At 44.8% G+C, this 17,500-nt stretch overlaps 1 protein-coding gene across 1 annotated transcript in view; it reads left to right on the top strand.

The window, feature by feature from the left end:
- The window catches only part of LOC117727260 (MAM domain-containing glycosylphosphatidylinositol anchor protein 2-like), a 115,654-nt gene extending 98,846 nt beyond the window's left edge, over nucleotides 1-16,808 (top strand). Inside the window, exons 10-12 of the mRNA XM_034527458.1 lie at nucleotides 5,075-5,347; nucleotides 11,826-11,974; nucleotides 16,623-16,808. Coding sequence (XP_034383349.1) covers nucleotides 5,075-5,347; nucleotides 11,826-11,974; nucleotides 16,623-16,808 — 608 coding nt within the window. The remainder of the gene's footprint in view (nucleotides 1-5,074; nucleotides 5,348-11,825; nucleotides 11,975-16,622) is intronic.
- The last annotated feature ends 692 nt before the right edge of the window (nucleotides 16,809-17,500 follow it).

Below are 17,500 nucleotides of genomic sequence, written 5' to 3'. Positions count from 1 at the left end.
AATCCCCCGTTATTACGTATTATTGTAATATCGCGGCTGTGGCCTGAGACACATACCATAAGATCTATTCTCAGACATACGGTTGCATCATCAGACGACACACACTCACACACACACACACACACACACACACACACACACAAAGTGAAGCATATCCATTCACCTAATTATGCCTCTCCCTCTCAACACATTCGCTCGTCTTTCTTCTCGTCTCGAAGAATTTACGTTATTAACACAAATCCGTCCCCCCGTCTGTTGTGTGCTCAGTGCGCCTGTCGGTATGCTCCCCCCCCCCATCCTCTCCATCCTCTCCATCCTTCCTCTTGGCCTGTCCCGTGGTGTGTAAGCACCAGCCAATCCCTCTGAGATGCTTTCCTCGCCTGTATTTCCAGGTTCCCAGCGTGAGCCGCACAGCCTTTGGTGGCGAGCCATGTGTGCAAAGCCGGCGTTTTTTTTTTTTTTTAGTAACTTGATCAAGGGACCGAGGTACGGTCCTCTGAAGCAAAGAGCATTAGAGGCGTGAAAGAGAAACGACTCCGGCAAGTCAACAGCTTTGATATGTAAAAAAAAAAAAAAAGAAAAGAAAAAGCTGCTGCATCTGTTGGCTGGCTGAGGCGACACCGGGAGGAGAGGTAGAGGGGAGACGTCACTCTAATAGAATTGCAGACGCCAAAAAAAACATCCCGAGCCGTGACACCCTAATGTTCTTAGGCAGACTGAGTTGGCGTGGACCAAGAGAGAGAGAGAGAGAGAAATGGAGGGAGGAAGGAGGGATAGAGTGCTCTCCTGTGCTAGATACCACTTTCTGTCACAATGTTATTATCGAGCTCCACTTCGGTCCAGACGCACGGGGTTTTTCTTTCATCCCGGGGTCCCAACAGCCCCCCCATCCCCGAGCGAGACGACTCCGCTTATCTGACACAATAAGCGTCGAAAAAAAAAAGAAAAAAAGACACCGGGATAAAGAGCCACGGTCTGGGTCGAAAGTAATGAGCGGAATTACACGATTATTGTTTTTAATTGATTTTATTTTCCCCTTCCTTTTTTTTTCTGCGTCGGGTGAAGGGCCCCCGAGGCCCCAGAGGCCCCCCACTCTAAAGCGAATCGCATTAGCCCGACGCCGGCTTACTAATCTCTTTGCATCGCGGCGCGGCTCGCACACCGCATTTAGGGGGAGGAGGGGTGTGTGTGTGGGGGGGGGGGGGGGGTTCGTTGGATGAAATTCAAACAGCCTTTATTCTTTTTTTTTTTTTATTGAACAATATTGAATTGATCAGCCGCATCAAATCCACACCAGAAAAAGGTCAGCGCGTGTATGTAGCTTGTAAACAGGAGCCAGAATAATTCATAACTTGGTCCACGACTGAGCTAAAACCTATTAGCGGCTCACCGGGCCTCTCCGCGCCACCGAGGAGACGGCATTGATTATCATTAATTGTATATTTAAGTTCATAAATTATCCCCTAAGTTTTAATAACAATATGGTAATGCAAGATTGGTGCTTAAGTTCATTGTTTGATTGCAGCGACCGCGGCGTGAGGGAAGGAGGGCTTACATTATTCAACGCGGGGGATTCATTATGAATCAGTCGAATCAGGGTTATCATTTCATATTCCGTATATATATATATATATATATATATATATATATATATCGGTTTGACTTACTCCCCTCCATCGAGACTTGATATCGCAGCGTGTAATTCCACAAAAGGTTATTCTCCACACAAAATAAGCCTTTTGTTTCTTTCGTACTTCCCCAACGCAGGTATGAAGTCACGTGGTAATGAAGTCACGTGGTAATGAAGTCACGTGGTAATAATGAAGTCACGTGGTAATAATGAAGTCACGTGGTAATAATGAAGTCACGTGGTACTACGGTATTCCCCCGATACTGGAATGTCCAACTTTTAAACAGTACCTTGAAGAACATCAACATTATCATAGAATATAGTCGTAGCACGTTGGGGGAAAAACAAGGAAAAACATCAAGGGCATGAAATCTGGAATTCTTTTGGACAGATTAATATAACAACGTCGTGAACTGTGTGTTCTTGTGCGTAATGTAATCATAAACACGCAGTTGTAGGAATGGTGACGTTAATAACGAGCACATGACATCTCAAATGTCATCTAAAATTTGATCAAACTCAGTTAAATCATAGACAATGTAGTTCTTAATTAAATGAGAAAATACGTTTCATTAGTTAAGTATTTTATTAAGTTTTCACTGGAGCAAACAAATAGGCTTTTCTAAGTGGTTATTTCTAGACTACTTAGTTATGGAAGACTTCATCGGCCCTACTTCAAGTACATTTAGCTGATAATTTGGATTTGCGGGATTTTTTTACGTGAACTATTTTAAATATTGTTGGTGTAAAATGGGAGAAAAAACAGATACGTAATGCTTTGCTCTCAGGAGAAAAGAGAATAAAGAAGAAACGACATGCATAACCCCAGAGAAAGGAACGCAGTCCCACTAACAGACTACCACGTGCACGTGCAGAGTGTGCACGAGCAGACTGCGCACGACGACCCCCCCCCCCCCCAACTCTGGGCGGGAGTTGGGGAGTTGCGTGTCCTCCTCGCGAAGCGCTCACCCGGAGCGGCGAAGACAAATCGAACCAATTCAGACTCGAGGTGAAGTTTGTCGAGAAAACCGGTCGAGCAGTATTTCAGGAAAAAATGCAGACGCACACGTGCACACAGATTTACCTCCGCCTTGCACACACACACACACACACACACACACACATGCTTGGTAACACACTGTATATCTGTGTCTCTGTTCCCCCTGCTCATGGGGGTCCACGTGGACCGTGGGGGGGGGGGGGGTGAAAGGCCTCCGTGCTCCTGAATGTTGTTTTTCTCCACATTACTGTCAAACAATCCACCGGTGACTGATGATGGATTACATCTCCGCCAGTGCACAGTGGACTTTTTACTTACGGCGACTCCCGAGCCCTCGCCGCTACGCTACGCTCGGCATTGGCGAGCGCCGCTCGGGGGGGTGGGGGGGGGGGGGGGGGGGGGGGGAAATCACGCGTCGGGACCTCTTCCCCCCCGTCTCCTCGCGTTTGCCGGGCAGCTGTTTTCACGAGAGACGAGGCGTGCGCACCTTGTTTTAAAGGATGTTTTGGTTATGTAACAGATTATTTGTGTTGTCTTTTCTGTGTCAATGGAAATGCACTCACTGCAATTGGTTGCGGTGCCACTCAGGGAGGCTGTGGAGCCACAGGACCCACCATTCTAATGTGACGAGTAGAGATTCAGACCCTCGTCTGAAGAAGGAACTGATTGCTGCTTCATTCAGGTGGAGATGAGGGAGGCAGGCCGTGTTTGCAAACCTTTCTTCATGCATCCTTTTTCAATTCAGTCCAAACCTTTTTGGAATGTTTGTGTTTCACTTACTTTTTCTTGTCGTCCCGCATACGTGTGACGATTTATTATTCGTCACATTTCGGGCCGTGTCATAATGCGATCCAATGGTTGCTCGTTAATCATAGTGAGTATTCTCACATGCCGTGGGATTTACAGGTGTGTGTGTGTGTGCGTGTGTGTGTGTGTGTGTGTGATGACCAGCATCGAGGGCAAGAAAGTAAAATCCCACTTTGGATTGTAAATGTGTTGGTGTGTTATTTTGCACAAGAATATGATTTTTTAATAACCAATCCAACCAACTAATGCAACAAGTACTAGCCAATAGCACATACTTTCTAACAACAGCGTTATTTAGATCAACTGTGTGTGTGTGTGTGTGTGTGTGCGTGTGTAATACATAAATACACAAACACTGTACACGTACATTAATATGCCTATTAATATGTACACATTAACAAAAACACATCTAAATAAAGGGGGGCGAGAGAGCATGAGGAAAGAGGAGAAAATGTAAATAATATTTGAATTAAAAGGAAAAAAATTGTAAATTGTATCGTAAGAAAAGGAACAATTCGAGCAGAGGTAATTATATTGGCCGCAATATTCTTCGCCCGAGCAGGATTAGTAATCAAGCTATTTCGGAGCAGACAATTTTCTTTTGATAATTTTTTTGCATCTGTTGTCCGACAAAAAAAAAACACACAAAGGTGGGCAAGTGGTGTCGTCTGAGCGTAACCGCGGCAACGCGAACTAGCGCGGCTAGCCCACTTGTGACATTTAAGCATCTACTTGCATAACCAGGTTCAGAAGGCTCATTAATTAGATTGTATTACCGCGCGTGAATTATGTTGCGGATTACAGTTTCAATCGGGTGATCAGTGATCTGTAAACATATTACATTTTTTTTAAAGTACCGTCCCCAGCCATGGCTAGAGCCCGCCTCCCCTTTAACGAGTCAGGAAATGGGAACATTTCAGGTAATTAATGAGCTTTGTGTCATTCTGTTGTAAAGCCCACATTACCGCTGTGGTTGTCTCTCTGTGTGTGTGTGTGTGTGTGTGTGTGTGCGTGAAGAGTCAGATACTCAAAATAAGTTATTCATTTTCCTTTTTTTTTTGAAAGCTGAAGGTGCAACTGCATCATCCCGTTACCCAGTTTCCATGAAGCGTGACGGATTTCATTCCCCCCCCCCCCCACAATTGTTTTCTTATTGCTGAGGCATATTGACTTTGCGGTGGTAATTGTTTAGAGTTTACTTGCAATATGTTTCAATCTCACAATTTTTTCCTCCCGTAGCTCGCTGCTTCTATCGGGCTTCTTGTTAAAATACTGTCCTCTAAAATATATTTCTCTCCCTTTCTGTGTCCGCGAGTGATTTGAATACGTGTTGGTTGTCGTTAAAAAGCTTATATTTTTCTCTCTCGTGTCCTTCGGTGAGCATTTTTCACACTTTCATACCAAACTATTCCAACATGTATTTTCTCTCTTCCAGATATTTGTATCTCTGGAGGTCAGAGACGGACCAGGAGGGCCCTCTGTTCTGCCTTTACCCTCTTTATTAAGCTTTTCTTCTCATATTCCTTCATATTATTTCTCACTGCACTAACCTGCGCCATCCTTTTTTTTTTTCGGGGCCCCTATAAAATGTCGGGGGGGCCGGGACTCATCTCAACCCTTTTCTGTCTCCCGCTCAGACCCTCCGACGGTGGAGCCGGTCTACATGGAGATGCGTCAGGGCCTGGGGAGGCCCGTGGTGATGACCTGCAGGGTGCTGCGGGCGCACCCTTCCCGGGTGCTGCGGTTCGAGTGGCTCCTCTCCAACCGGCTGCTGCACGCCGGGGCCTTCGACGCCCAGAGAGACGAGACGGAGTACACCATCCGCAGCCTGAACCGGGACGGCTGGGGGGAGTACACCTGCAACGTCATCAACGAGGCGGGCGCTGGCAAATGCACCTTCCAGGTCACAGGTAAAGAGCGCTCGATTGAAACAGTTTGGTTCCTTGAATACAGACACAGGGAGACGAAAGCAGCTGATTTTGCCCACAGGCGTCCGGTCGAGGTGTTGCTGGTGTTCTTGGCAGGCAAGAAACAAAGCTGGCCACGCCCTAAAACCACGATGGCGACGGAGATCCAACGTTAGCTCGTTAGCTCGTTAGCTCGTTGCCGTGCTGGGATTTGCACAGTTTAATGATCCCGACATTACAACAACTCCTTCCGTATGCCCCCCCCCCCCCCCCTCCCATCCCCCAAGTTGGTAATCAAAGTGTTCACCGGGAACTTTTCGGACAGAAACTTTTCGGACAGGTGAACAAAAGAAAAAGATGATAATAGATCTTCAGTGTGAAAGGGGGACGCGTCAATCACGTCGGCTCGTTCTCTTTCCCGCGTGGTAATAAACCTTTTGCGTCATAAATCAGTCATCCCTGGTGAAACAGGTAGAGCGGTGAGACAGGAGCAGATAGTCCCCTCCAGCCGTTAGTTTTTCTCAACAGGGCTGGGGTTTCGCCTGCGATCGGTCATGTACCCCCCCCCCCCCCCCCCCACCACTGCCCTCCCTCTTCCCACCTCCAATACCCCCTTCCTTCCCTTTCATCCTCCATCCCTCCTTCCCCCCAACCACTCCCGCCCAATGCTCCAGATTCTCACCATCTGGACTCAGTGGTTGCCAAAGGTATGGAGGCTCTTTTAGTAACACCCCCCCCCCCCCTTGTGTGTGCGAGCATGGTGCAGAAAATCCACTTTTTGTTCCTCCCCTCATCCGTGAAATCTGACGTGCCACGTTCCCTTAACCCCCAGCTCTTATTCTTAAAGATTTGCTTTAAAAAAATTTAAAAAATGTTATCGTAAAATTCAATAGCCACAAAATGAGATCAAGCCTATTCTGTAGTATGGCTGCAATACATAATCTAGCTCCTCTCTATGACTACGGGAGCCCATCTCAAGACGGCGCTCATTAAATATTTGTTATGGCTCGTTCCGTTAGCTAGTAACTCGGGTCGCTCACTTTACAGAGCGAAGGCTGGTGGACACCTCCGAGGACACTCCCTCGCCACTCGCTGCCCGGCTTTCGCCTCTCGCCTCTCGCCTCTCGCCTCTCGCCTCTCGCCTCTCGCCTCGTTGATGTGCAATAAAACACGTTGGTCAGTGAGCGATGCTGCGTGAGCGTTGCCATGCCGACAGACACGCGCAAACTCACCAGAACCCTTTCTTTTGGAAAAAAAAAAGGTGTATTTGTGCCAGGGGAGAGCATGTGCATGTGCATGTGCATGGATGCCCCAGCGCCAAGTCGTTGGGACATCTGTGGAAACGGCGAGTCGGCTGTAATAGCCAAGTTGGCCGTGACATCGTGCCAGAGTAGAGACCCAATCGGAGGGATGTAATGTGTACCACTGAGCTTTGGCTCAGGCTCTCTTGTCATGGGAACACTATATATTTTTTTTTTTTAGCAAAATTGTGAAATCCTGCTCTTCCGTAAGGAGTTCGATTTTGGAAGATGAAGAAAATAAGTATTTCAATTCTGTCAATTTAGTACTGAGCTTCATAAAGTTGGGCGACTCGCAAGAGACAGATCTTCTTCTTTTTTGTGGAAACGGTAGAGGCTGAGATATTCTGACTTTTAGCCCAGAGTGTGAGCTACACTCTTAAAAGCTGCAGATTTTGTCCCTGCTCAATGTGTGTGCATGTGTGTGTGTGTGTGTGTGTGTGTAGGGTTGCCAACTTCTACTAGTAGAAAATACAGAATGGGCCCAGTTGGACAGTCGTGGCCGGTTGTTTTGGTTGAAGCGTGTTTTGTTGGCCTAATAGTGACTCCTGTTTGATTGTGTTTTTTGGGACGGATTAAACCCAAATATGCACTGGAGGCTGCGGCTGCCAACTTCTCTGAATTTGATTTTTCTTGCAGACAAACATCCAGATTTTAAACCCGTCATCAGTGCATCGTACATAAGCACCCAGTTTAAAAGGCACTATGAACACCAAGCCCAAAGCAAACACCACATGAGTCAAGATTTAAGTTACACTTCATTCAGAGATTAGTCATTTAGAGTGTCCAATGCATTCATTTAGATTTAGATTTAATAAATAAAATGTTAAAAAGACCAAAAAAAACATATAATTACTAAATATGTTCTGGCCATATACATATATATAGAGAGAGAGAGAGATATATATATATATATATAGATAGATAGATATATATAGAGATATATAAAATGTTAAAAAGACCAAAAAAAACATATAATTACTGAATATGTTCTGGCCACATTTATATATACATATTAGTTCTGGGCAAAGATGAACAAATTTAATCGATTAATCGCATGATCTTTCTATGCTTAACAGCGATGAATCGCATTATCCGCAAAATTTCAATAATGAATTAAAAACTAGTGTATTACATGCTTTTATTTTAAAGTAATGTTATCAGAACAATATAACAGGCGCTCTCGGAGCAACAGCAAGTTAACATACAGAATATAAATCTTTTTTTTTTCTTCTTGTTTCTTCTGAACAGCTACCAGAAGACACATTACATTCTATGTTCAGTAGTTAGGGTCCCTGTTGGAGTGACGTTAAGTGGTAACTGCAATTTACTCTGCAGTTGACCTTTTAGCATGTAAAGCCAGTGGATTTCCTTTGAGAATCTCAGTCAAAGAAAGATAAATATAGGTTGAGCAATCACCCACAGAGAGTTTAAGTGGCCCACAACATTTCTGCATTTGGCCAGGACTTTGCCAAAAGCACTGCAATCATATTTAATGCACTATCCGTGCTAAGTGTGCTGACTTTATTGTAAACGGTCCACTGCTGTGCAACTTGAATACAATGTTCCGCCCACGTTTCTGCTACATGTTTGTCTTCTGTTGTCATGACAAAAAAAAAAAAAGTTTTTTTTTTCCCCCCACATTTAATATTCCTCTTTCTGGTCGTGAATTACAAGAAGAAGAACAAGCACATTACCGGGGACAATGTTCACATAGTCATTGTTTGCATATTGCGAGTTTGCTGGTGAAATTAATTCATATTGTGCTCCGTGATGCGCTCGCCTGGTCCCGGTTTTCCTAATGATGCAGAAAACCACTTTGTGGAACATGGCGCCCAAAGTTGGCTGCAACGCGTGATCTGCATATGTTTTATGTTTTTAGAAATGAATTTATTGTAGTGTGACTAACACACACACACACACACACACACACACCCTCTATCTCGTCTCTGTTCTGCATTCGTCTATTTTGATAGTTATTTGATCCATCATCTGTTAAGAATAACGATCTTCTCATCTGGGTTTATTTGTTGTTTGTGTGTTTGGCTCTTTGAGGTGAGTTTTAAATAGGCCTCTTGGGCTTTTTTTTTTTTGGAGCATCAATCTAGTAGTACGATCTGACCTTTTTTTTTTTTTTTTGTTTGTCTGCGTGTATCATTTTTCATATCTTCAAGAAGAAGAGAGAAAAAGAAATTGATTTTTTTACCCTTCAAAACTGAAAGTTTCTCCGTCAGAAACCTTATTAGTGTCGGTCTCCGATGAAAAATTGCGACTTCCAGACATGTTTTTTATTAACTGGGCTATCTGCCTTTTTTTTTTTTTTTTTTTTTTTTTTTTTTTATAGCCGGCGCCACGTTCACCTGAGTTGAACTTCCCCAAAAGAGACACACGGACATCGATGGATCCTGTATGATGGACGGACACAATCTATTTCTGCCATCTATATCATTTCTTTCTTCCTTTTTATTTTTTTTAAAATCTTCTGACCTATTTTTTTGTGTGCTCCTGCCTCTTTTATATCAATACCATATCACAAGGTTAGTCATTAGAGCCGCCTCTAGAAGAAGGAAGTCACATTTGGGACAAACAAAATGTAATCCCAGTGAATATGATCAACCAATAGAAATATTTCTGCCTCTTTTTTTTCGTGTGTGTGTGTGCAAGTGTATTAAAGAGAGAAGGGAGGAAGTTGAGGAAGAAAGAGCTGAATAGTCAGGGTGGAAGTGACTCATTTCAAGTTCATTGCCATTTATCTCCCCTTTACATTTCTTCTTTTTTTAAAAGCCACAGAGAGATTTCATTTTCTCTCCCAGAAGGACACAACCAGGCAATTACCACCAAGTCTGTTAATGCCTCTAATGTCGTTTCCCTGTAGTCGGTTAGCTATTCGCGCGGCGGTGTTGGCTCGGTCTCGGCCAGCTGTTCGTCCATATGCAAGTGTCGTCTCTCTGCCACTAAAGCCCCGCGTCACACACACACATCAGCCCTGCACCCGTATACGGCGCCGCTTAGCATATGGCGGTGTTTTCACGGAGAGGACGGGCGCGTTCATAAACCCCCTAAAAAAAAAAAAAATAGAAAGGAAGTCTGCAAACAAGGTCAACGTCTTGCCTGAAGGTTTTTAAAAATAAAAAAAAAATTATGAATCATTGCGTTGTCCTGCTGCTATAAACAGGATGCAAAAAAAAAAAAAAAAAAAAATCAATTAAGCCGTCCGTACTTAGTGTTTGATGTCTTGCGAGATGCATTTTCTCTCTAAATGATTTTAATGTGGCTGATGGATGAATGTTCCTTTCTCTCAGATTTTAAAATATGCAACGTTATCCATGTAAAAGGCAAAAGCGATCGCGATTGAATCATTAAACGGGTTTTATTTTCTAACGCGCAGAAAACAAAAATGTCCTCCGAGCTTTATTTTTGACTTATTGTTAAGATAATTAATTCAAACCAGTCGGAGCCCGACTGAAGCTCACCACTTTGGGTTTGTTTTAAAAGTGAACGATTGCATCTGAAGTGAATCCATGTTCTACTTATAACTTTGGCTACAAAGCACTCAGAGAAATTATGAAATATGCCAGTGTGTTATGTCTGAACTATTTAGCATCGCATATTGTTTTCCTCGTCGTGGTATAGAAGTCACATCAAGACGACGCATACTTTTTGGGCACTGAATGCTCCACATGAATTATGCTTTCTGTTATTATGTATTTTTCCTGTGACTGTTGTGGCTCTCGGACACAAGCTCATTTATTCCTGTTTTAGTCCTGTTTAGTTTTAGTGCTCCTAAAACTGCTGGGCGCTGCATTGTTTTTACTCCCAACAGCACTTCTTTTCATTTGTTCGGGGAAATATATATTCAGCTGTTGATTAATACACTTGTGGTGTGTCAGTGAGTATTGATGGCGGCAGGGTGGGGGTTTTGTTGAATGGACTCAATGGACAATGGTCTCATTGAGCCACAATGGAGGTCTATGAGCTGTCAGGCTTTAGCGATACAGATAGTTGGGTCAATTCATTTTTGGGGTTTTGGTTTTTTTAATAAGAAAAATAGAAAATAGCACCAGCGGCGAGGCCTGGTCACACCAGAACGAGGCTCCAGAGACCTCGGAGAGGTTGCTAGCTTAGGGGACACACACCGAATCCAGATAAACCCTTTGAACTCGTAACCTTCACAGACTCTGGAGTCACAAGTCGAATCGAATCCAAGGGAACGAGATCTGTTCACACAAAAAGGAGCCTACGGGGAAGACACCCAGGAGACCCCGAACATTTTTAGGCATATAATGCTATAATAATTCATGAATGAGATAAACCGACTCGACAGGTTGATGTCATCTACCCGGGTTCACCCGATCCCAGTCCGGTTTTTTTGGTCTCCGGCGTCTATTAAAAAAAAAACCTCCGCCTCGGGTATTGTCATCCTTCCGATAAACAAAAGACGGGCAAACACGGCGACGTGACACAGAGGTGAATTACTATTCTTTGCCCCGGGAAGGTCGTCCCGTAAGCTTGTTTCTAGATCTTGATTAAAAGCCAGCTTCTATACTTTCAGCTGTCAGAAAAATGCAGCTCGCGGTGAGAAAGCTCGAAGATCTTGAAAGATGGATTCAGTCGCTAGAATAAATCCCCATTCCAACGATGCAAACCGTGCCATTGGAGGAGGAAAAAAGAAAAAAAGGATCTCTGAGGTCATTTAAGTGTGTGGCGTTGAATGGCACTGATCTGGTGAGCTCTACAGTGTGTCACACGACGTAAAGATGAAACTTTAATGATCCTTTTTTTTGGGGGGGGGGGGGGGGGGGGGGGGGGGGGATTTGGGTCATGACGGCAAACCAGGAATATCACATGCTCGTAGTGTCGAGCGAATAAAAATAGAAACAAAAACAGAACACGGCGCAGATGAAGAGATGCTGCGCGGCTTTGTCGCGTTAAATCAGACGTTATTTTGGGGGGCTTTACGGAAGTAAGTGTCGCTATGTTAACGGATGAAACAAGTTTACATTTATTTTTTTACGTAGACACACAACTAGAGAGATATCTCGGCAATAACACTTCTACCTCTCGGACTATATTTAGAATAGCCCTTTAATTGAGTCCCGGGATGTTTGTATGTAGGCGTTAGTCGCCATAAGTTTTTAGTCATTTAGTTTTCTCATGAGCTTATGGATCTGCTTTCTCCCCAGGCAAGGCCTACCCTCCGGAGTTCTACTACGACACCTACAGCCCTCTGTGGCAGAACAGGCCCCGGGTCTACGGCTTCAAGCTCCAGTGGACCCAGATGAACCCCAACGCTGTGGACCGCATCGTCGCCTACCGACTCGGCATCAGACAGGTAGGAGCGGCGCTCGCACTCCTGCCGGCCTAGTTCTTCTCATCCATTCAGATGCTGCTTTGCACTGAAAGGTGACAGAAAAACGTTTTTTTTTCTTTTAAAGACAGAAATGTTGACTCCTGGTGCAATAATCGCCGAGTCATCGGTATTGGTCAGCCTTTTTTTTCCTTCCTTTTTCGTCGGGTTCACCCCACTTTTCATGTGTCACAGTTGAAACCTTTTCAGTCCAGTCTCCTATCTCCCCCTGATGCTTCCTCCCCCCCCCCCCCCCCCGGATGGTGGACGGTGGTCCTGTTTACACGCTGCGTCGCATCCGGGACATGGACTGGGTGGGTTATGGTCCAGAGGAACGCTGTTGGGTTCCCCCGGCGGAAGTCTTCTTGTGCCACCTAAAAACACAAAAACACTCCCCTATAGCCAATTTAAGATGGAAGGTTGTTTGCACAGCTTGCCAAAAAAAAAAAAAAAAAATCCCGACGGCTCGATTCATTGACTTTGTCTCATTGAGCAGTCTTTGAGGACGTGAACGAGCCTCTGAGGGGCCGGGCAGGACGACTGAGGACCTGTCAGGGGGCGCTCGTTTGAACGTGGAGCTCCGTGGAGCTCCGTCAGAGGAACCCCTCAGAGAGAGAGAGAGAGAGAGAGAGAGAGAGTCCCTGCTTCTCAAGTAAACTCCACAGATGACAGGCTGGTTGCGTTGATGGATGGCGTGGTTACATTCTCTCTCAATGTGCACACCACCACCTCCTTCTTCTTCTCTCTCTCTCTCTCTCTCTCTCCTCGTGGCGGAGTGGAGCACATTTATTTAGTCTTGTCTTTTTTTTGATTATTTCCAGCAAGCAGATGTGTCGAGTTTGAACTCGTGAACTCGCGGCGACGATCCCGGTTAACGTGGCGTCGCCGGAGACATTCAGGACGTACGTCAGAGAAAGAAAAAAAAAAATCCATCTCTGGGTTCTGCTCGGGAACTTAGCGAGCGTCTACACACCCTGACGGTCGTGTTGTACGATGAATAATATAATTTCATGTTTGTTTCACACTACACCCTCAAGGAATTGAAGCTTGAAAACACATTCTAAACCAGTTATGTTTGCGTAGCGCAATGATTTTTCTGTCAACTATCTTAGTCGGTCTGCTTGGTAATAAATGACGTTCGTGTAGGCGGGTGTGTGTGTGTGTTTTTTTTGTTTTTCTGATAAACTTGCCAGGAATATACATTTGCTTTCGCTTACTTTCAACTGGTCCATGCACATATTTTTAATGTCTGCGTCTGCGCTTGATCATTTCGACCTCTCTGCATTTAGTTTTTTTTATTTAAAAAGAGAGAACATCTACTACGCCCCTTAATCCACGTGAGCAGACAATCAGTGTTTTGGGCAAATTGATTTGGTTCCACCTTCTCGCCTCGATATATCTCAAAGCGGGTACATTTTTGTGGCCATTATTTCCTCCCTCCGAGGCATAACAACCAATCTTCCATTGTTTTAGATGAAAAGGGATTATTAGCTTTAAGGAGAATTCACTGACTTTGTCCCAGGCTTTGCTGTACAGTACACACCCCTCTGTGATTGATCGAGTCTCAGCGTAGAGTATTGATTTAGAATGATAATGGGATTTCTTTTATTTTTTTTTGTTATGCCTTTTTTTGTCGAGCAGGAAAAGAGTCGAGCGAGAGGAAAACGAATGAGAGAAATGAGTCGGAGGAGACGCTTCCCTGTGAAAATAAATAAATACAGAGATACCCCCGGACGGAACAGCGCGTGGACGACACCGGCTTCGATCTATTTATAGATCCGGCGCCTCCCCCCCATGCCATTCCCCGAGAATTGTTATTGTTTTCTCCCTTTTCGAGGTGATGCTCTTAGCTTGCTAGACCTTCACGTCTCTGTAATGGATTGCTTTGGCGTTATCGTCCAGTGCCGGGCTGAAAAAAAAAAAAAAAGAGGCATCGAGAGGGTTCGAGAATCACAAAAAACACAAATCACCGCACCTGCCGAGGAGGCAACGGGGGAGGGTTTGACATCCGGCCTCGCTTTGGTACGACAGTCGGCTCCTTCGAAGTCCGTCTCCCACCTACATCTCGCCATCTTGGAACCGCTTCCTCCTCCTCCTCCTCCTCCTCCTCCTCCTCCTCCTCCTCCTCCTCTTTCGTCTTTTTCCAATTGATCTGTCAAGTCAGGGTGTGCAGGCAGATCAATGGGAGCCATGTATTGTACACGCAGGCAATCTACAGTAGATCAGCCTTCCTCAAACAATACACCGTCGCTTTGATTATTCCCCGTCATATTCCCGTCGCTCCTGCCATTCCGCTTTAATCAATCCCGCCGTGATTCTTGAAGTCGCAGCCGTCAAATTAATTTTTTTGTGAATCCATGTGCCACTCTGCCTCTGTGTGGGGGGGGGGGGGGGGGGGGGGGGGGGGGGGGGGGGGGGGGGGGGGGAATGAAAAGGTAAATGGGATGTAAACAGAAAGCCAGCAGACGCGGGGGATTCGCCGATCATTGACGGGAATCGGAAAAACCAACTTGATTAGATTGTCACATTTAAATATATATGTCTTGTTTTTTTTCCCCATGTCAAAATAATTTGACAGTTTGTTTCCATTTTTTTGTTGTTGTTCTCGCATTGGAGGCGTCTGCCTGCAGCTTTCGGGACACACACACACACACACAATGACATAATATACAAAACCCGACACATTGTTATTCTCTGTCAGGAAGCCCCAATTAAAATGTGGCATTAAATCTATTTGCAATGAATTATGCATTGTACTTTGAGCTACAGTATACCCTTGTTTTGTTTTATAAAAGTAGTAAGAACATTTTATACATTTTACAAAGTAACAAAAAAATGCAAAATATATTATCCAGTAATTAGCAAGACAAATATGGAAAAGACGGGTTGGTGTGTCACCTCTAATGTATCTGTGTGTGTGTGTCTATTTGTACTTTTGGATCACCACTAGTTGGAGAAAAAGAAAATTGTTATTTTTGAACTCTTTTATTTCAATATCAAATGTTCTTGAACTGATGCATCCTCTTTTGAGAGGGTTCAAAACCCCCACGCCGACGTACAGGCCGACACCGTGTGACATGTGGCAATTAGCTGCCTTTTTACAAATAAAATTTTATTTTAGTACAACAACAACAAAAAAGGGACAACTGTTGCATCTGCAATTACCAGTGGCAGACAAAACACTCTATTCACCTGCAAACTAATGGTGGGTGAGAACTTGCACCCCATAATTGTGTATCATCTAGGCTCTTAAGTGATTACCTAATTGGTATTGTTCTCTCTCACACACACACACACACACACACAGAGAGACTGCTCCACCGCTATCACACCTTCATTCTTCATTCACTCTACCTCTGCCTCTGTGCTTGTGAGAAGGCCACGTAAAGTCACTAATTGTGATGCAGAAGCTGTAACTTGTGCAGCTCTTCCTCCTTAAAATGTACCTTTCTCATCTCTTTGCCCCCCCCCCCCCCCCCCCCCCCCCCCCCCAGGCCTTCTTTTTCTATTCCTACGGAGGCTGTATTGTGTCAAATAACGACAGGTTCTCTTGTGTGCTCGGCATTGCGCGTACAATCCCCGTCAGTTCAAGGTTCCCCGTATGAAGGAATAGCAGAACATTTTCCTCGTTAACAGCGCTCTTTGATGCTGGGAGCTGCCTTGGAAGTAAATGTGGCTAATTAGCAGCTAGCTGTCAACAGCTTACAGAGAAAAAGACGTTTTTTGTTGCGTTGCATTTAATGTTGGCGCATCATACAAATTCCTACAGACGAGGTTAATTGGCAGATGAGAGGGGAACATCCCACACTGATGGCAAAGGGAATTTACATATATATTTATATATATATATTTGCTGTGTGCATATGTTCCCAGGAGCAAACTCTTCAGAGGAATTTCCTTTGTAATCTACATGCTCTCATTTTGTGGTGGTACTATAACATCTATAGTGCCTTGTGTTGTACGTATTTGACTTTACTTCACTTTAAAGAAACATAAATATGTAAGTATTGATCACAGCAGCTTTGAATTTTTCAATTAAATGAGCTTTTTTTATAGCCAGAAAACCTGGTTCTGTCGTCTCTAAAAGAAGGATTGGCGGATTGAAAGTACGCCATCTAGGAGGAGGGGCCCCGAAACCTTTTCGGCACCACCCTTAAATGTATCGTGAAATCGCTGTACGTTTAATTTTACTATTAATTCGCATGTATTTCAGTTTTTATGACCAGGTGATAGTCTGTGTAGCAAAATCTTCAACAAGGACAACCGTCTATCTTTTGCATTATTTCATGCCAGCTGCACAATACAGCAATAACTTGCTCAGATGGGATTTAATCAAAATGAAGGAGACTTATTCATTCTTGTGCAAAATCAATAAGCCATTCGCATGTGATTAAAAAAAGAAGAAGAATAGAAATCAGTGGGACTGTTATTGGTTGACTAATAAGCCCTCGGATAACCCCGAACCTCAACTTTCTGAAACTTCTCGGAGAAAAACATGTCAAAATCCGACGGTTGCGAACCCGCGTCGAGAAGCAGACGGCGGTTGTTCATCGGCCAATCACGCATTAGATTATGTGTGTGTGTGTGTGTGTGTGCATGTGGGTGTAACTGCGTGGCTCCTCTTTCCATCCAGATGGGGCTGCAGCGCTGGTGGGAGCAGGAGATCCCGGTGGACGGAGCCATCAACAAAGGAGAGCTCATGACACACAACCTGACGGAGCTCATAAAGCCCGAGTCCTACGAGGTGCGCCTCACTCCCATCACGCGTTTCGGAGAGGGCGACTCCACCATCCGGATCGTCACGTACAGCGGTGAGTAAAACTCTTCAACCAACATTAAAAACTCCTTTGAGTCCTCTGGCCACCCGCGCGGTTGCACGGGTGGAGGAATCACAGCTGCAAGCTGGTACCGACATCCGTCAGCTGGCTCGGAAACACTCTTGAATGATCGTCATCTCAAGTTTGTGCCGTCGTGTTCGTGGATATCAAAAGTTCCCTCTGGTATCACGATGATCCCTACGATGACGTATTGTGTCTGATAGATGGAGGAAGGACCAAGGGAAACTCATTAAGATGATCGGAATTGCATCTAGCACACACACACACACACACACACAGCCATCAGAAGACATTCGCTTCTTTTACCACTAAATGTGGATCAACTGACTCATCGTCTCGGGCCTTGTGACCTTTATTGCCTGAGTCAGATCTATTCTGGACTCGAAGCCAAGTCCGACTTGTTCCTGCGCACAAGAGATCCTCTTGACTTCAAAGACACGGAGCACAGAGTTGTGTTTTAGCTTTTTGTCCCACAAGGGCCCCCCAGAACCAGACAGGGGCAATGGCATGTTCACCGCGGTCACATTGTATTAATTTGGTTTTTGAATCGGGCCTATGATGTATGATAATGGCCGTGGGGTCTTGGCCTGGTGGCTTGCTCGCAGAACGCAGAACGTCCAGCGGCGCCAGAGAGCAGACGCACAGGTACTTGAGATGTGCAACAAAACCGGCC

This window comes from Cyclopterus lumpus, chromosome 24, assembly GCF_009769545.1.
Source record: "Cyclopterus lumpus isolate fCycLum1 chromosome 24, fCycLum1.pri, whole genome shotgun sequence".
NCBI lineage: Eukaryota > Metazoa > Chordata > Actinopteri > Perciformes > Cyclopteridae > Cyclopterus > Cyclopterus lumpus.
Note: the sequence above shows the minus strand (reverse complement) of the source record. Positions and strands in the feature narration are given on the sequence as shown.